This window comes from Bombina bombina, chromosome 4 (assembly GCF_027579735.1).
Source record: "Bombina bombina isolate aBomBom1 chromosome 4, aBomBom1.pri, whole genome shotgun sequence".
NCBI classification, from domain to species: Eukaryota; Metazoa; Chordata; class Amphibia; order Anura; family Bombinatoridae; genus Bombina; species Bombina bombina.
This window is the reverse complement of record NC_069502.1, coordinates 1,042,777,108-1,042,797,811: the sequence shown is the minus strand read 5'-3', so window position 1 is coordinate 1,042,797,811 and position 20,704 is coordinate 1,042,777,108. Positions and strand designations below refer to the sequence as shown.

At 40.7% G+C, this 20,704-nt stretch overlaps 1 protein-coding gene across 1 annotated transcript in view; it reads right to left on the bottom strand.

Moving 5' to 3' along the window:
• The window catches only part of TMX4 (thioredoxin related transmembrane protein 4), a 275,350-nt gene that overhangs the window by 212,734 nt on the left and 41,912 nt on the right, over positions 1 to 20,704 (bottom strand). Inside the window, exon 4 of the mRNA XM_053712168.1 lies at positions 8,739 to 8,867. Coding sequence (XP_053568143.1) covers positions 8,739 to 8,867 — 129 coding nt within the window. The remainder of the gene's footprint in view (positions 1 to 8,738; positions 8,868 to 20,704) is intronic.

Sequence of the window (20,704 nt, the reverse complement as noted above, 5' to 3'; positions counted from 1 at the left end):
AACTATGTCCCCCTGTAATTTGAGTAATTCTCTGGAAACGATAGGCCGCTTCCCAGGGTTATTTAGGCCCTTTACATTGATTGTAATTAATTTAAGTGGGTGAACTCTCATCTGATGCTGCAAGGGGATCATTGTATGGGAGGGGGGGGGGGTCCACAGAGAAAAAACAAAAACAAAAAAAAACACTATATAAAAAGGTCTAGACTCTTACGGCTGGACTCACAGAAGTCGTCTGAATTACCTAGTGGTGTGTGCACAGTAATGTAAACAAACACAAAAATAGAGAAGTGTTTAGCGTCAGTAAATCAAATATATAACACAGTTTATGTTAACACACTGGCTCTCTCTTCTCTCAAAAAGTTCTAAAGGGAATGTGCCTATAGCTGGCCTAGGTCGGTACATAAATATAAGACTAAACATTGTAACACATTATAACATTGCTAAAGTGAAACCTAAGGTTATGAGCATTAGCAATACAATTAAATGTTTAATAATCAATTTAGGAACTGGGAGGGACATATATAACTTCTGGGGGAAGTTTAGCATATAAGACCCTCACTATAACCATGAAACTTTCTTCCTAGTACAATCAGTATGATATATGCAAACCAAAACATCAAGCAAAAATTAACAGTGCTGAACTATACCGGTTTACCCTAGTCCACATACCATATATTTTCTAGTATTTCCTCACCACAGAGGTGAGCCAAAGGAGGGAAAATTCAGCAACTTACGTAACAAGTCAAGATTGGTGTTGATTTTGATTTTCCTCCACTGGCTGGGGTAAGGTAGCCAAGCTGTCTGGGCTCAGTGGCATTATACCAAGCGTGCTGCAGAAAAGATCTAAGTCAGCAAGGGACCTATACAGTGCAGTTTTATCCCCACTGGATGCAATCACACATGTGGGGAAACCCCACCTATATGGTATTTTATTCTCTTGCAGAGTGGAGGTGAGGAAATGCAGGTCTCTGCGTTTTTGTAAAGTTGCAGGGCTAATGTCCAAGACGATTTGAAGTAGTACTCCAGCGTGCTGTAGAGGATGTTTATTCCTCCTGAGTATCTCCTCCTTGTCTTTGTAGTTAAGCAGTCGAAGGATGACATCCCTAGGGGGAGCTTTAGGTGAAGGTTTTGGGGGTAGCGCCATTTGGGCTCTCTCAATAGTGAAATCAGGTGCCATCAGTGTTTACTTGATCGTCCTAAAAAGATCTTGTAGGTAACCCTGTAAGGCATTAGGACTGATTGATTCAGGGACTCCCCTGATACGTAAATTATTCCGCCGACTGCGGTGTCCAAATCTTCTATGCGGTCCATTAGACTCTGGACCATGTTTGTAGTCCGCTGTGTCTGTGAGGTAGTCTCTCTCAGCTGCCCCTGCAGCATGTCCTGTGTTTGTTCTACCTTTGAGACTCTTTGCTAAAGTTCTGTTACATTTCTACGCAGTTCACTAAACAAATTTAATTTCAGATACAATCTCTTTAAAGTCCTCCTTTGATGATAGAGTTTTTAGATCGTCTTTTGTGACATATTGAAGAGGGACCGTGGCAAACAAAGAAGCTTGCGAAGGATCATCATCTTTATGCTGTTGCACTGCGTGGGTATCCTCTGCCACCTGAGGTTCTGCCCCCTAGTTCAGGTTTCTAGTCTTAGCCCCCTTATCTAAGGTGTTTTTTTTTCTTTTGGGCCATAGTCCACTGTTGAGGAGTGCCCAGAGATACTGTTTTTTTTATCCATTAGATATTTAAAAGAACAACTATCCTCTATGGGAATAGTAGTTCTCTTGGCCAAAGTAGAGAAAGCTCCTTCTACATTAGGAACCATCTGCCACGACTTCTTAATAGAATCTGCTATAGGAAACATCTTCATAAAAATAGGAGAGGGAGAAAAGAGAATACCACGTCTTTCCCATACTTTCCCATTCTCGAGAAATAATCTCTGCAGCACGGTCAGGAACCGGAAAAACCTCCACCGCGGAGGGAACATCAAAGTATTTGTTCAATTTACTAGACTTTTTAGGATTGACTACTATTTGGAGTCGTCCAAAGTAGCCAAAACCACCTTAAGTAATAAGCGAGGGTGTTCTAGCTTAAATCTGCATCAGAAGAAGTAATTACACTGAATCTGAGATTTTCCCCTCAGATGCTACGGACATGTCTTCTTCCTCAGGCTTATGGGCATTCTATGACACTCTGGATAGCCAGAACTTGATCAGAAACCTTACTGTATCCTTAAATTTCCTTTTACGCCTTCCCTGCAACATGGGGAAAGCTGACAAGGCCTCAGATACCACAAGGGCTACCTGGGAAGCAATGTCTTGTAGAGAAAATCCTACATGGTCAAATATGTTATCTCTATAACAAAGTTCTCTCAGTGCATGAGGAACAAAAGGGAACTGGGGGTTCCACCTGAGCATCAAAACATAACTGACAAGCAGCAACTTTGCCTGGGAAAATGGTTTGAAAAGCCTCTTGATCCATCTTATGTAATAAATAAGGATAAAGTGTAAAAATTATTTATTTGAAAATAAAAAATAAATGTGAACTGTGTCTTTAAATAGAAATGTGTGTTAGCACAACAAACCAAATAGACCTCAGGCTACCTATACACATCAGTGGCTTTACTGAGGTGCCTACCTGTCCTGCAGCTCATTTTCAAATACAGAGCAGTTACAGAGCCCTAACAGCTGAAAAAAATGTCTTACAACAGTAATCTCCATGACCAAAAGTATAAAAATTACTATAACACACTGTGCCACCATAAATCACCTCACAGTCTCAATGCCCAAACTGCCAAAAAGAAACCCCAAACATGAAGGTTTAATAAAGTTCCATATTAAATAAGACAGCTTTTAGCTGTAACAAGTGCCAGCAATCTCCTTGCAAAAGAAAATTAAAATGGCACTTACCTGCAAGTGCTGTCCGGCAGCAGGACAGCTCACCTGGTTTGAGAGGGTGCAGCACCTCACATGGACCTGTGAAGAGAGAGAAACGGAGAAAACACTCCGGTTTTCTAGTTACGGAAGCAGATTCTTGAGAAAACGCAGTGAGGATTGTACCTCAAAAGTTCTCAAGTACTCAAAAGCTACCACTGCCCTACTGAAGAGACTGATGTGGACTAGGCTAGACCCCAGAAAATAACAGAGTAAGCTTACTCTGCTAAAAAAAAAAAAAATCTTGATTGAAGAAAACTTCAGACACCTAAACATCACCTCCTCCTTGCACTACAGGCAAAGAGAATGACTGGGGGATTGTGGGTAGGGGAGTAATATTTAACAGCTTTGCTGTTATGCTCTTTGCCTCCTCCTGCGGGCCACGAGTGATATTCCCAACAGTAATGGATGATGATCTGTGGACTCACCGTGTCATTAGAAAGAAATAGAACCTCAGAGTAAGAGTAAGCAGAGATAATGAAGGTAAGCTAAAAAATAAACATAGTTTAACTAGCCCCCGAACACTAAAAAGCAAAGTTTCACAAACTCATGCTGCATATATGACGCTTAAGGGTAAATAAACAACCAATCTCATGAAAAATACATATATTTCTCCACATTTATAACTTGAAAAAAATAAAGTGCCTTCCATAGCTGAGAGTGTCTAAAAGAGAAAAAAAAACGGATTATACTTGCCATAAGACACCCATCCACATATAGCAGACAGCCAAACCAGTACTGAAACATATCAGCAGAGGTAATGGTAGAGGGGGAGCAGCAGATGGATCCCTGCGACTGAATTTACAGAGAGCCTTATGAATAGATTTCCTATAGATGAAAACATGGTGTCATCAGGCAATATTCCCTTCTCATCCCTCATAAAATCACTGAACTTAGAGAGGAACTAGGCTTCAATATGCTTAGAAGTGCCTTTCACTAAATAATCAATCACATCATGCTTCATCACCTCTGCACGAGGCAAAGTTTTTAAACTGAGGTATGAGTGAGGTGGGAGGCATATTTATAGGCATTTGAGGTTTGGGAAACTTTGCCTCCTCCTGGTAGGAATGTATATCCCATAAGTAACAAGCTCATGGACTCTCGCCACCTATTTGAAAGAAATACATTTTTTGGGTTTCATGTTATTTTAATATGCGCACCACCTGGCTGATTTTCTTAACTACTTTCTTTTGCACTTTTGTATCCCTTTAACAATCTACAAATAAATAAAGTAACATCATAGAAAACCATGTGTCCTTATGTATTCCCTGCATTCCAAAATGTTTTTTTTTCTCATGGTCTCTTACAGATTTGTCTTTAGCATGCTACCTTTTTTTTTTTTTTTTTAAATTGCATTAGCATGAGATCTTGGCCATGAAGTATTTCTCATTACTCCTGAAAAACTTCTCACAACTACTATGAGAAAATTACAGGTGACTTCATTTCAAAGCTTTTTTCAGGCCAGAAGCAATGACTTAAGATAACCATTATTATTTTTTTGCATATTTTGCAATGTTGTATATACTTTAGGAGTCTGTCTTATTTTGCTATCTTCTTCTCAGCAACAGATTAAAGTTAAAATGGATAGAAAAGTCAAAAAACTAAATTTATGCTTATCTGATAAATTTATTTATTTCCGGATATGGTGAGGCCACGGCTTGAGTAATTACTGTTGGTAATATCACTCCTGGCCAGCAGGAGGAGGCAAAGAGCACCACAGTTAAAATGCTAAGTATCACTCGCTTACCCACAACCCCCAGTCATCTGACCGAAGGGAAATGGAGAAAAAAGGAGTAACACAAGGAGTAGAGATTCCTGACGTTATAGTCAAAAGAACAACTGTCTTAAAATAAAAGGGTGGGGCCATGGACTCACCATATGCGGAAATAAATACATTTATCAGGCAAGCATAAATTTTGTTTTTCTTTCCTAAGATATGGTGAGTCCATGACTTGAGTAATTACTTTTGGGAACCAATACCCAAGCTAAAGGACACGGATAAATAGGGAGGGACAAGACAGGCAGTCCTAAACAGAAGGCACCACCGCTTGAAGAACCTTTCTCCTAAAAGAAGCCTCAGGCAATGCAAAAATATCAAATTTGGAAAAAAGTATGTAGAGAATACCAAGTTGTGACCTTGCAAATTTGTTTCACAGAAGCTTTATTTTTGAAAGCCCAAGAAGAGGAAACAGCTCTTGTGAAATAAGTCGTAATTCTCTCAGGAAGCTGCTGTCCAACAGTCTCATAAGCCAAACGAATACTACTTTCTTTTTGATTACAAAGTAGAAACAGTAGCTTTCTGACCTTTACATTTCCCAGAGAAACAGACAAAGAGGGCAGAGGACTGGCGTAAATCCTTAGTCGTCTGTAAGTAGAATTTTAGAGCACATACAGCATCCAAATTGTATAACAAACGTTCTTTGGAAGGAGGAGGATTAGGACACAGAGAGGGAACAACAATTTCCTGATTGATATTTCTACTAGAAACAACCTTAGGAAGGAAACCTAATTTAGTACGAAGAACCGCCTTATCGGCATGAAAAAAAAGATAAGGGGAATCACACTTATTCGAGCAGAAGAGATAGCAACAAGAAACAAAACCTTCCAAGATAACAACTTAATGTCTATGGAATATAACGACTCAAACAGCTTAATGTTAAGGCTCCAAGGAGAAACAAAAGACTTAAAGACAGGCCTTATTTTGACCAAGGCCTGACAACAATATTACACATCTGGCACATCCACCAAACATTTATGTAGTAAAACTGATAAAGCAGAAATCTGACCCTTGGGGGTACTGACTGACAATCCCTTTTCCAGGCCTTCCAGAAGAAAAGATAAAATTCTAATTCTACTCCAATACATTCACACCAATAAAGATGATATTTACGCCATATATTATGGTAAATCTTTCTAGTAACATGCTTGCGAGCCTGAATCATGGTCTCAATGACCACGCTTAGACAGAATTAAGTGTTCAATCTCCAAGCAGTAAGCTTTAGAGAAACAAGATTTTGATGAAGGAAGGTACCCTGAATCAGGAGGTCCTTCCTCAGAGGTAGTCTCCAAGGTGGGAGAGATGAAATCTCCACCAGGTCTGCAAACCAGATCCTGCAAGGCCACACAGGGGCTATTAGAATCACCAATGCCCTTTTCCTGTTTGATACGAGCAATGACTCGTGGAAGGAGAGGAAACAGATATGCCAACCTGAAAACCCAAGGAACCGCCAGAGCATCTGTCAGAACGGCCTGCGGATCTCTTGACCGTGAACCATACCTTGGAAGCTTGGCATTCTGACGGGACGCCATCAGACCTAACTGCGGCACCCCCCATTTGAGGACTAAGCTGGAAAACACCGCCGGATAGAGTTTCCACTCCCCGGGATGAAAAGTCTGTCTGTTCAGAAAATCAGCTTCCCAGTTGTCTACTCTTGGGATGTGGATGGCAGATAGACAGTAATTGTGGGTCTGTGCCCACTGAAGAATCCGAGAACTCTGAGTTCCTCCCTGGTGATTGACTGTCCGAATCTGAGATTTCATCCTCAGAAGGTCCCGATGTATCTTCCTCAGACTTATGAGAAAGGACAACTTGGGAAGCAGAACTGAGGTCAGGTACCTTACTTTCTGAATCTCTAGATTTCCTCTTGCGTTATCCCTGTAATCTGGGAATGGCAGCTAATGCTGCAGATACTGCTGAAGATAACTGGGCAGCAATTTCTGCTTTTAAATAAACTCCACTAGGAGATATAGAGGAACTGCATGTGACGCCATTGAGGCTTGGGACGTAGCAGAAGAAAGTTGAGGTATTCTTTTAACAGCATCATCCTGAGAGACATTAGGCTCATAATATTTACCTTTATTTTGCAAGATTTTCTTGACACATGAAGAACAAAATTGCATAGGAGCTACAATTTGTGCATCTAAACATAAGCATGAATTCATGAGAGCAGGCTCTTGCTCCATATCAGACATGTTGTAAAACAGTAAATAAAACTTGTACAGATAAGTTTCAAAGATTTCAATATTCAATTAAAATAAGCCAAGGAAAAAAAATACACGTTAAATTTTATCCCAAATTAGGATCAATCCCCAGATAAAATTATGTGAGAAAAGTTAAGAAAAAACATTTAATAAACATCAAATAAACTTCTAAAATGCCCCTCAGGCAACCCCACACCTCAATTACCGAGGTGCCTTACTGCTACCAATTAATCAGAAATGGAGAAAAACTACTTTTTCCTCAGAAACGTTATGAAGTAAAACCGGTTATGTGACCGCAACTGCTGAGCTTAAATTACCTGACAGTTTAAAATGTTGCATCGTTTTATTTTAAAACAAAGTGGAAATGAATAAGCTGCTGAAATAGAAAATTCAGCCTTACTTTCAGTTTAAACTTGTATTGTTTCATCAAGTAAAGATGTGTCAGAAATAAAGCCTAATAAAAACATTTTACTTTTTCTTTTTAAAAGAGTTTAAATGTTAGTCTCACACATGCTACAGTGTCTGCTTCATGCCCCAGTGTAACCCATGCAACAGGATTATCTATGTCCCAATAAAAAATCAAAGTCTTTTAATTTGTAAAGTGCATGGTCTCCCCAACTGAAAGAAAAACACTTACCTGCTCCCCTGTCCGGCATGTAGACAGTTACAAGGTATGAGAAGACACAGTTCTTCACAGAGACCTTTGAAAAAGAAAGAACAGAGTAGCAAATTCTGGCTTTCTAAACTAGGGCAGCAATTGCTAGGAAAACGCAGTAAGTACCTCTTTACGAGTTCCTAACTGCTTTAAAGCCACCACTACCTGACTGCAAGGAATGACGTGGAATATGGATATACCCCAAAACTTGCTTGTAGATGAAATCAAAATTTTTCTTCAGACACCTAAACTTCACCTCCTCCTTCCACCGAAGGCAAAGAGAATGACTGGGGGTTGTGGGTAAGGGATTGATACTTAGTTTAACTGTGGTGCTCCAGGAATGATATTCCCAACAGTGATTACTTAAGCAGAGGACTCACCATATCTTAGGAAAGAAATTACATTTTCGTGATTCATATAGAAAATTCAATTGTACACAACTTTTCAATTAGCCAATAGGCTCAGAAGTGACAATGCACTACTGGCTGCTAGCTGCTGATTGGTGGCTGCACATATATGCCTCTTGTCATTGCCTCACCCGATGTGTTCAGCTAGATTTAATAGGGAAAGAAGCAAATTTCATAATAATAGTAAATTGGAAAATTGTTTTAAAGTGATTTGCTCTGATGAAAGAAATTTTTTGTTTCATGTCCCTTTAATAGGTAATAACGTTCAGATAACAAAAAGGTGAGCAGAGTGGGAACTTTCAAAGCTGCATATGGATGTTTCAATTCTATCCATCCAAACAGAGAAAATTACTTTTTTTTTTTTTAATGGGAAAAAATAAATACTTTTTTTCACTTTTGCAGTGAGATTCTTTTAGTGAAATTTTCTGCAGATCATTTTGAAATAAAATTCAATTTTAAATTAGGCAATTACACTAAAGCACCAGGCTAGGAGGCAGGGTTGCAAATAATCCCTGAGAGACAGTCAACAATAAATGTGCTGCCAGTTTTGCAGCGCTGCTTCATATTTGACTGCAGCCAGAGAGAGCACTGTTTGAAGTTAAAAGCTTGATGTGGAGCTGTGCAGCAAAGCGAAAGCGCTAACAGCATGTGTCCCATTCTTTCTACAGACATGCTGTATTTTCTGTGAAGACACCTCAGATTACAGCATGTTCTGCCTTGTGGGTGTACACTACTGAATAATGCATAAACTAACAATTCTCTTGCTTACAAAATGGAGGAGGGGGATTTCCATCCAGCGATTGGCTCAATAATTTCCCATTTCTTTTCAACAATGAAAGTCTGTAGGTCATCCACCACTCGCGAGCCATGATATTTTCGAAAAACCCCATCCTTGGCACTAAGAATTAGAAACGAAAATATTCTTATTCATTTCATCATAAGTATGAACATCAGCAATGTCGGTCAGTATTGTACAATAAAACAAAAGAATTGATTTAAATGAAGAAAAAAAAAAAAACACATAAAAAGAAATAAACTGGAAAAAACATAATTTATGTAAGAACTTACCTGATAAATTCATTTCTTTCATATTAGCAAGAGTCCATGAGCTAGTGACGTATGGGATATACATTCCTACCAGGAGGGGCAAAGTTTCCCAAACCTCAAAATGCCTATAAATACACCCCTCACCACACCCACAAATCAGTTTAACGAATAGCCAAGAAGTGGGGTGATAAGAAAAAAGTGCGAAAGCATAAAAAATAAGGAATTGGAATAATTGTGCTTTATACAAAAAAATCATAACCACCACAAAAAAGGGTGGGCCTCATGGACTCTTGCTAATATGAAAGAAATGAATTTATCAGGTAAGTTCTTACATAAATTATGTTTTCTTTCATGTAATTAGCAAGAGTCCATGAGCTAGTGACGTATGGGATAATGACTACCCAAGATGTGGATCTTTCCACGCAAGAGTCACTAGAGAGGGAGGGATAAAATAAAGACAGCCAATTCCTGCTGAAAATAATCCACACCCAAAATAAAGTTTAAATGAAAACATAAGCAGAAGATTCAAACTGAAACAGCTGCCTGAAGTACTTTTCTACCAAAAACTGCTTCAGAAGAAGAAAACACATCAAAATGGTAGAATTTAGTAAAAGTATGCAAAGAAGACCAAGTTGCTGCTTTGCAAATCTGATCAACCGAAGCTTCATTCCTAAACGCCCAGGAAGTAGAAACTGACCTAGTAGAATGAGCTGTAATCCTCTGAGGCGGAGTTTTACCCGACTCAACATAGGCATGATGAATTAAAGATTTCAACCAAGATGCCAAAGAAATGGCAGAAGCTTTCTGGCCTTTTCTAGAACCGGAAAAGATGACAAATAGACTAGAAGTCTTTCGGAAAGTCTTAGTAGCTTCAACATAATATTTCAAAGCTCTAACAACATCCAAAGAATGCAATGATTTCTCCTTAGAATTCTTAGGATTAGGGCATAATGAAGGAACTACAATTTCTCTACTAATGTTGTTGGAATTCACAACCTTAGGTAAAAATTCAAAAGAAGTTCGCAACACTGCCTTATCCTGATGAAAAATCAGAAAAGGAGACTCACAAGAAAGAGCAGACAATTCAGAGACTCTTCTGGCAGAAGAGATGGCCAAAAGGAACAAAACTTTCCAAGAAAGTAATTTAATGTCCAATGAATGCATAGGTTCAAACGGAGGAGCTTGAAGAGCCCCCAGAACCAAATTCAAACTCCAAGGAGGAGAAATTGACTTAATGACAGGTTTTATACGAACCAAGGCTTGCGCAAAACAATGAATATCAGGAAGATTAGCAATCTTTCTGTGAAAAAGAACAGAAAGAGCAGAGATTTGACCTTTCAAGGAACTTGCGGACAAACCTTTATCTAAACCATCCTGAAGAAACTGTAAAATTCTCGGAATTCTAAAAGAATGCCAGGAAAAATGATGAGAAAGACACCAAGAAATATAAGTCTTCCAGACTATAATATATCTCTCTAGATACAGATTTACGAGCCTGTAACATAGTATTAATCACAGAGTCAGAGAAACCTCTTTGACCAAGAATCAAGCGTTCAATCTCCATACCTTTAAATTTAAGGATTTGAGATCCTGATGGAAAAAAGGACCTTGCGACAGAAGGTCTGGTCTTAACGGAAGAGTCCACGGTTGGCAAGAGGCCATCCGGACAAGATCCGCATACTAAAACCTGTGAGGCCATGCTGGAGCTACCAGCAGAACAAACGAGCATTCCTTCAGAATCTTGGAGATTACTCTTGGAAGAAGAACTAGAGGCGGAAAGATATAGGCAGGATGATACTTCCAAGGAAGTGATAATGCATCCACTGCCTCCGCCTGAGGATCCCGGGATCTGGACAGATACCTGGGAAGTTTCTTGTTTAGATGAGAAGCCATCAGATCTATTTCTGGAAGTTCCCACATTTGAACAATCTGAAGAAATACCTCTGGGTGAAGAGACCATTTGCCCCGATGCAACGTTTGGCGACTGAGATAATCCGCTTCCCAATTGTCTATTCCTGGAATATGAACCGCAGAGATTAGACAGGAGCTGGATTCCGCCAAAACCAGAATTTGAGATACTTCTTTCAAAGCCAGAGGACTGTGAGTCCCTCCTTGATGATTGATGTATGCCACAGTTGTGACATTGTCTGTCTGAAAACAAATGAACGATTCTCTCTTCAGAAGAGGCAAAGACTGAAGAGCTCTGAAAATTGCACGGAGTTCCAAAATATTGATCGGTAATCTCACCTCCTGAGATTCCCAAACCCCTTGTGCTGTCAGAGACCCCCACACAGCTCCCCAACCTGTAAGACTTGCATCTGTAGAAATTACAGTCCAGGTCGGAAGAACAAAAGAAGCCCCCTGAACTAAACGATGGTGATCTGTCCACCACGTCAGAGAGTGTCGTACAATCGGTTTTAAAGATATTAATTGAGATATCTTTGTGTAATCCCTGCACCATTGGTTCAGCATACAGAGCTGAAGAGGTCGTATGTGAAAACGAGCAAAGGGGATCGCGTCCGATGCAGCAGTCATAAGACCTAGAATTTCCATGCATAAGGCTACCGAAGGGAATGATTGTGACTGAAGGTTTCGACAAGCTGAAATCAATTTTAGACGTCTCTTGTCTGTCAAAGACAGAGTCATGGACACTGAATCTATCTGGAAACCTAAAAAGGTTACCCTTGACTGAGGAATCAATGAACTTTTTAGTGAATTGATCCTCCAACCATGATCTTGAAGAAACAACACAAGTCGATTCGTATGAGATTCTGCTAAATGTGAAGACTGAGCAAGTACCAAGATATCGTCCAAATAAGGAAATACCACAATACCCTGTTCTCTGATTACAGACAGAAGGGCACCGAGAACCTTTGTAAAAATTCTTGGAGCTGTAGCTAGGCCAAACGGAAGAGCCACAAACTGGTAATGCTTGTCCAGGAAAGAGAATCTCAGAAACTGATAGTGAGCTGGATGAATCGGAATATGCAGATATGCATCCTGTAAATCTATTGTAGACATATAATGCCCTTGCTGAACAAAAGGCAGGATAGTCCTTACAGTTACCATTTTGAATGTTGGTATCCTTACATAACGATTCAATATTTTTAGATCCAGAACTGGTCTGAAGGAATTCTTCTTTGGTACAATGAAGAGATTCGAATAAAACCCCAGCCCCTGTTCCAGAACTGGAACTGGCATAATTACCCCAGCCAACTCTAGATCTGAAACACATTTCAGAAATGCTTGAGCTTTCACTGGGTTTACTGGGACACGGGAAAGAAAATATCTCTTTGCAGGAGGTCTTATCTTGAAACCAATTCTGTACCCTTCTGAAACAATGTTCTGAATCCAAAGATTGTGAACAGATTTGATCCAAATTTCTTTGAAAAAACGTAATCTGCCCCCTACCAGCTGGGCTGGAATGAGGGCCGCACCTTCATGTGGACTTAGAAGCTGGCTTTGCTTTTCTAGAAGGTTTGGATTTATTCCAGACTGGAGATGGTTTCCAAACTGAAACTGCTCCTGAGGATGAAGGATCAGGCTTTTGTTCTTTGTTGAAACGAAAGGAACGAAAACGATTATTAGCCCTGTTTTTACCCTTAGATTTTTTATCCTGTGGTAAAAAAGTTCCTTTCCCACCAGTAACAGTTGAGATAATAGAATCCAACTGAGAACCAAATAATTTATTACCCTGGAAAGAAAGGGAAAGTAGAGTCGATTTAGAAGACATATCAGCATTCCAAGTTTTAAGCCATAAAGCTCTTCTAGCTAAAATAGCTAGAGACATAAACCTGGCATCAACTCTGATAATATCAAAAATGGCATCACAGATAAAATTATTAGCATGTTGAAGAAGAATAATAATATTATGAGAATCATGATCTGTTACTTGTTGCGCTAAAGTTTCCAACCAAAAAGTTGAAGCTGCAGCAACATCAGCCAATGATATAGCAGGTCTAAGAAGATTACCTGAACACAGATAAGCTTTTCTTAGAAAGGATTCAATTTTCCTATCTAAAGGATCCTTAAAGGAAGTACCATCTGCCGTAGGAATAGTAGTACGTTTAGCAAGGGTAGAAATAGCCCCATCAACTTTAGGGATTTTGTCCCAAAACTCTAATCTGTCGGACGGTACAGGATATAATTGCTTAAAACGTTTAGAAGGAGTAAATGAATTACCCAAATTATTCCATTCTCTGGAAATTACTTCAGAAATAGCACCAGGAACAGGAAAAACTTCTATAACCACCACAGGAGATTTAAAGACCTTGTCTAAATGTTTAGATTTAGTATCAAGAGGATCAGAATCCTCAATTTCTAATGCAATTAGGACTTCTTTAAGTAAAGAACGGATAAATTCCATTTTAAATAAATATGACGATTTATCAGCATCAACCTCTGAGACAGAATCCTCTGTATCAGAAGAATCATTAGAATCAGAATGATGATGTTCATTTAAAAATTAATCTGTATAAAGAGAAGTTTTAAAAGACTTTTTAGGGGGGGGCGGAGCCAACTGCCAAGGGAAACAGACGTCCATGAGTGAAGCTCCTGGTTCTATTTAGTTTTAAAATGCTTATTTCCCTTCAAATAACGTGTTTATGCACAATAAGGAGATCCTGTACTTCTTGCTAGCATCACAGATCCAAGTGAAGTTTGAGTGGATCTTTTTGATCAAAGGACTTTCTCTACAGAGGATATGACCGGAATGGAGGCCCCGATTAACTGGGAGCTGGCCGTGGCGCAGCTCCTACAGGAACATTTCATGAGGATGGAGAAAACATTAATGGAGTGTTGGTCTAGGTCTAGCCTACCAGTGTCTGCTGCCCCTAGCTTGATTGCCGATGTCATTGACCTGGATCAGGGTAACCATACTGCATCTCTAACCCCCGGGTCCTCGTGCTCCCTGCCTGACTATTTACAATATGGCGACCTACCGGACTGCCGTGACAACAATTGTGCCGTATATGGGAAGGACATGTTCGCGGAAGGTGTGGTGGATGACCACCCTGACAATCACACTAAACCTAGTCTACAAGGCGGGTCGTCAGACCGGGGAACAGACCGCACCACTCTCCCGAGCATTCGCGTAGTCACAGGGCATGGTATTGGCTCAGCCGGCGATCTCACTTGGAGTGCTCTCCCTGTGCTCCGTAGCGCTGCTAAGGGACGCAACGTGTCTACACTTACTATCCTCGATGCTAACCATGCTGTAAGAGATAACCCTTCAGACAGCCTCTTGGAGTGGTCGTTACGGAAGAGCACAGACGCCTCGATCCCTAGAGGCATTGGTTGAAGGTATACTGACATGAGACTGGACAGACATAGCGGAAGCCGAACTTAGCAGTAATGTCGCCCATAAGTTTCTTGTCCCTGATACAGCAATACTTTCCAGCGATGAGCTACATACCTACTTGTTTATGACTGACTACCTTAAATATACGTTATCTCAATGCACCATGAAGACACTGATTATCTTGTATTTCGCCAGTCTGTTTTCTGGTTCAGTTTGATATAGTCTGCGGAGCTGTTTCTATAAGTATAGTTTCTTCACCTATATAAGTTCACCTTTGGTACTTATTAACTTTAAAGCCATTTCGATTGACGCTGCAGAGAAGAACAGTGCTGCAGAGAAGAACGTTACAGTTAGTTGTTACAGCTATCAAGATGGTCATAAGTTAATGGAGGCCTGCGCCCTTCTATTTGTCTCAAAAGCTGGACTCTTGTATTACAGACTTGGGACTACTCATATTAATATGCTAAGGTTATACCTTTTGATTTCAGCGTGTTTAGGCATCCTTATTAAAGTTTCCTTCTAACTAGTTCAGCTATACTTTTTATATACTACCTAGATTGTTATATGGGATGATGACAATGTCTATATACTATGTACAATTATATACAGGCTCCTTATTGTTTATATAGCTTGAGATCATTTTTATGGTTGTTTGTAATTAACACGATTCAGCCTGTATTACTACATATTTCTCAACAATATAGTTATATTCTCAAAACTACATATTTTAGCATCAGCATAACTCAGACTCCCTTTCTATGCTATACCTGCTCAGAAAGATTATGTTACTCAGTTTGTGCTCGATTGCATGTGCAGTCTCTTTTATGAGAATCCTACATATGTGTTATGGTGTCTGAATTAATGCTAATTCCTGTGGTGAACTAATACTGAGATAGCCAAATACATTGGAGCTAACATTATATCTAAAAACTCCTACTATAATTGGCTTTCCCCATTTTCTCATGAAGTGAATACTTATGGTATATTACAGACCAGTCTAACATGTTTCAAATGTCTATGCATCTTCTTAAGCTTCCTTACCTGCTGAGCAATTCCTTCTGTACTATCAACAATTATTCCCTTGCCATAGCTTTTAATTTATATCACCAATCACATTCAAATGACCACCTCCTACCCCCCACCCCTATTTCTATATAATGTACCTCCTTGTTCAGGAGGGCCACTCAAGCGGTCTGACACGTACCGCAACGCTAAATAATAAAAATATTAATGTGACATTCCTTAATCTCGCCTATATTGTGTCACTAGTTATATATGTCTATAGAATGTCTCAAAGTATAATTAAGTTTGAAGCTGAGAGATTCCTTCTAAGTATACAGTACTTAACGCTTCTTGCAGCCCCTAGGGAATCTCTTAATTTTTTCTATTACAAAACTAGTCATGCATGTCTATAAAATATTTCCCTTAAATCTCACAAGCATTAATGTAGCACTCATTGTCATCTATGTGGTAACATAAGTATACGGTATATCTATGGAGTGTTTCAAGAAATAAGGGAATTTCTTAATTCTCTATGTTATAAAATTAGTCATGCATGCCTGCTGAATGTCTCAAAGCTAAACTAAATTAAAAAATGTGAGGTATTTATTCTGTATGTTTAAATTTCTTTGTGTTACAATGTTTATGACTATATCTCTGAAAGTATATTGGACATAATTCTGTTTTGTTTTTTCTTTCTGTATTAACATACTTCTTGAAGCATGACATGTATGTTGTAACCTGTTTTCAACCTCAATAAAAAACATAATTTATGCTTACCTGATAAATTCCTTTCTCCTGTAGTGTAGTCAGTCCACGGGTCATCCATTACTTATGGGATATTAACTCCTCCCTAACAGGAAGTGCAAGAGGATCACCCAAGCAGAGCTGCTATATAGCTCCTCCCCTCTACGTCATACCCAGTCATTCGACCGAAAACCAAACGAGAAAGGAGAAACTATAGGGTGCAGTGGTGACTGGAGTATAATTTAAAATTTAGACCTGCCATAAAAAACAGGGCAGGCCGTGGACTGACTACACTACAGGAGAAAGGAATTTATCAGGTAAGCATAAATTATGTTTTCTCCTGTTAAGTGTAGTCAGTCCACGGGTCATCCATTACTTATGGGATACCAATACCAAAGCTAAAAGTACACGGATGACGGGAGGGACAGGCAGGATCTTTACACGGAAGGAACCACTGCCTGAAGAACCTTTCTCCCAAAAACAGCCTCAGAAGAAGCAAAAGTGTCAAATTTGTAAAATTTGGAAAAAGTATGAAGAGAAGACCAAGTTGCAGCCTTGCAAATATGTTCAACAGAGGCCTCATTCTTAAAGGCCCACGTGGAAGCCACAGCTCTAGTGGAATGAGCTGTAATTCTTTCAGGAGGCTGCTGTCCAGCAGTCTCATAGGCTAAACGTATTATGCTACGAAGCCAGAAAGAGAGGTAGCAGAAGCTTTCTGACCTCTCCTCTGACCAGAATAAACGACAAACAGGGAAGAAGTTTGGCGAAAATCTTTAGTTGCCTGTAAATAAAATTTTAGGGCACGGACTACGTCCAGATTGTGTAGAAGTCATTCCTTCTTTGAAGAAGGGTTAGGACACAATGAAGGAACAACAATCTCTTGATTGATATTCTTTTTAGTGACTACCTTAGGTAAGAACCCAGGTTTAGTACGCAGAACTACCTTATCTGAATGAAAAATCAGATAAGGAGAATCACAATGTAAGGCCGATAACTCAGAGACTCTTCGAGCCGAGGAAATGGCCATTAAAAACAGAACTTTCCAAGATAACAGCTTGATATCAATGGAATGAAGGGGTTCAAACGGAACACCCTGTAAAACATTAAGAACTAAGTTTAAGCTCCACGGTGGAGCAACAGTCTTAAACACAGGCTTAATCCTGGCCAAAGCCTGACAAAAGGCCTGAACGTCTGGAACTTCTGACAGACGTTTGTGCAAAAGGATTGACAGAGCTGAGATCTGTCCCTTTAAAGAACTAGCAGATAAACCCTTTTCTAAACCTTCTTGTAGAAAAGACAATATCCTAGGAATCCTAACCTTACTCCATGAGTAACTCTTGGATTCGCACCAATGTAAGTATTTACGCCATATTTTATGGTAAATTTTCCTGGTAACAGGTTTCCTAGCCTGTATTAAGGTATCAATTACTGACTCTGAAAATCCACGCTTTGATAGAATCAAGCGTTCAATCTCCATGCAGTCAGCTTCAGAGAAATTAGATTTTGATGTTTGAAAGGACCCTGAATTAGAAGGTCCTGTCTCAGAGGCAGAGACCATGGTGGACAGGACGACATGTCCACTAGATCTGCATACCAGGTCCTGCGTGGCCACGCAGGCGCTATTAGAATCACTGATGCTCTCTCCTGTTGGATCCTGGCAATCAATCGAGGAAGCATCGGGAAGGGTGGAAACACATAAGCTATCTTGAAGTTCCAAGGTGCTGTCAGAGCATCTATCAGAACCGCTCCCGGGTCCCTGGACCTGGACCCGTAACAAGGAAGCTTGGCGTTCTGGCGAGACGCCATGAGATCCATATCTGGTTTGCCCCAACGCCGAAGTATTTGGGCAAAGACCTCCGGATGAAGTTCCCACTCCCCCGGATGAAAAGTCTGGCGACTTAGGAAATCCGCCTCCCAGTTCTCCACGCCTGGGATGTGGATCGCTGATAGGTGGCAAGAGTGAGACTCTGCCCAGAGAATTATCTTTGAGACTTCCATCATCGCTAGGGAACTCCTTGTCCCTCCTTGATGGTTGATGTAAGCCACAGTCGTGATGTTGTCCGACTGAAACCTGATGAACCTCAGAGATGCTAGCTGAGGCCAAGCTAGAAGGGCATTGAAAACTGCTCTTAATTCCAGAATGTTTATGGGAAGGAGACTCTCCTCCTGAGTCCATGATCCCCGAGACTTCAGGGAATTCCAGACAGCGCCCCAACCTAGCAGGCTGGCGTCTGTTGTTACAATCGTCCAATCTGGTCTGTTGAAGGGCATCCCTTTGGACAGATGTGGCCGAGAGAGCCACCATAGAAGAGAATTTCTGGTCTCTTGATCCAGATTCAGCATAGGGGACAAATCTGAGTAATCCCCATTCCACTGACTTAGCATGCACAACTGCAGTGGTCTGAGATGCAGGCGTGCAAAGGGAACTATGTCCATTGCCGCTACCATTAAACCGATTATCTCCATGCATTGAGCGTGGAATGGAATGAAGGACACGGCAAGCATTTAGGAGTTTTGTTAACCTGTCCTCTGTCAGGTAAATTTTCATTTCTACCGAATCTATAAGAGTCCCTAAGAAGGGAACTCTTGTGAGTGGCAATAGCGAACTCTTTCCTTCGTTCACCTTCCACCCATGCGACCTTAGAAATGCCAGTACTAACTCTGTATGAGACTTGGCAGCTTGGAAACTTGATGCTTGTATCAGGATGTCGTCTAGGTACGGAGCTACCGATATTCCTCGCGGTCTTAGTACCGCCAGAAGAGAACCCAGAACCTTTGTGAAGATTCTTGGGGCAGTAGCTAACCCGAAGGGAAGAGCTACAAACTGGTAATGCCTGTCTAGAAAGGCAAACCTTAGGTACCGGTGATGATCCTTGTGAATCGGTATGTGAAGGTACGCATCCTTTAAATCCACTGTGGTCATGTACTGACCCTTTTGGATCATGGGTAAGATTGTCCGAATAGTTTCCATTTTGAACAATGGAACTCTTAGGAATTCGTTTAGGATCTTTAAGTCCAAGATTGGTCTGAAGGTTCCTTCTTTCTTGGGAACCACAAACAGATTTGAGTAAAACCCTTGTCCGTGTTCTGACCGCGGAACCGGGTGGATCACTCCCATTAGTAAAAGATCTTGTACACAGCGTAGAAACGCCTCTTTTTTTATCTGGTTTGTTGACAACCTTGAAAGATGAAATCTCCCTTTTGGAGGAGAAGCTTTGAAGTCCAGAAGATATCCCTGAGATATGATCTCTAACGCCCAGGGATCCTGGACATCTCTTGCCCAAGCCTGGGCGAAGAGAGAAAGTCTGCCCCCCACTAGATCCGTTTCCGGATCGGGGGCCCTCACTTCATGCTGTCTTAGGGGCAGCAGCAGGTTTTCTGGCCTGCTTGCCCTTGTTCCAGGTCTGGTTAGGTTTCCAGCCCTGTCTGTAGCGAGCGACAGTTCCTTCCTGTTTTGGAGCGGAGGAAGTTGATGCTGCTCCTGCCTTGAAGTTGCGAAAGGCACGAAAATTAGACTGTCTAGCCCTTGGTTTGGCTCTGTCTTGAGGTAGGGCATGTCCCTTACCTCCAGTAATGTCAGCGATAATTTCTTTCAAACCGGGCCCGAATAAGGTCTGCCCCTTGAAAGGTATGTTAAGCAATTTAGATTTAGAAGTCACATCAGCTGACCAGGATTTAAGCCACAGCGCTCTGCGCGCCTGAATGGCGAATCCGGAGTTCTTAGCCGTAAGTTTAGTTAAATGTACTACGGAATCAGAAATAAATGAATTAGCTAGCTTAAGGACTCTAAGCTTGTCTGTAATCTCATCCAATGTAGCTGAGCTAATGGTCTCTTCCAGAGACTCAAACCAGAATGCCGCCGCAGCCGTGACAGGCACAATGCATGCAAGGGGTTGCAATATAAAACCTTGTTGAACAAACATTTTCTTAAGGTAACCCTCTAACTTTTTATCCATTGGATCTGAAAAAGCACAGCTATCCTCCACCGGGATAGTGGTACGCTTAGCTAAAGTAGAAACTGCTCCCTCCACCTTAGGGACCGTCTGCCATAAGTCCCGTGTGGTGGCGTCTATTGGAAACATTTTTCTAAATATAGGAGGGGGTGAGAAAGGCACACCGGGTCTATCCCACTCCTTGTTAACAATTTCTGTAAGCCTTTTAGGTATAGGAAAAACGTCAGTACACGTCGGTACCGCAAAATATTTATCCAGCCTACATATTTTCTCTGGGATTGCAACCGTGTTACAATCATTCAAGGCCGCTAATACCTCCCCTAGTAACACACGGAGGTTCTCAAGCTTAAATTTAAAATTTTAAATGTCTGAATCCAGTTTATTTGGATCAGATCCGTCACCCACAGAATGAAGCTCTCCGTCTTCATGTTCTGCAAATTGTGACGCAGTATCAGACATGGCCCTAGTATTTTCAGCGCACTCTGTTCTCACTCCAGAGTGGTCGCGTTTACCCCTAAGTTCTGGCAATTTAGATAAAACTTCAGTCATAACATTAGCCATGTCTTGCAAGGTGATTTGTAATGGCCGCCCTGATGTACTTGGCGTCACAATATCATGCACCTCCTGAGCGGGAGATGCAGGTACTGACACGTGAGGAGAGTTAGACGGCATAACTTCCCCCTCGTTGTC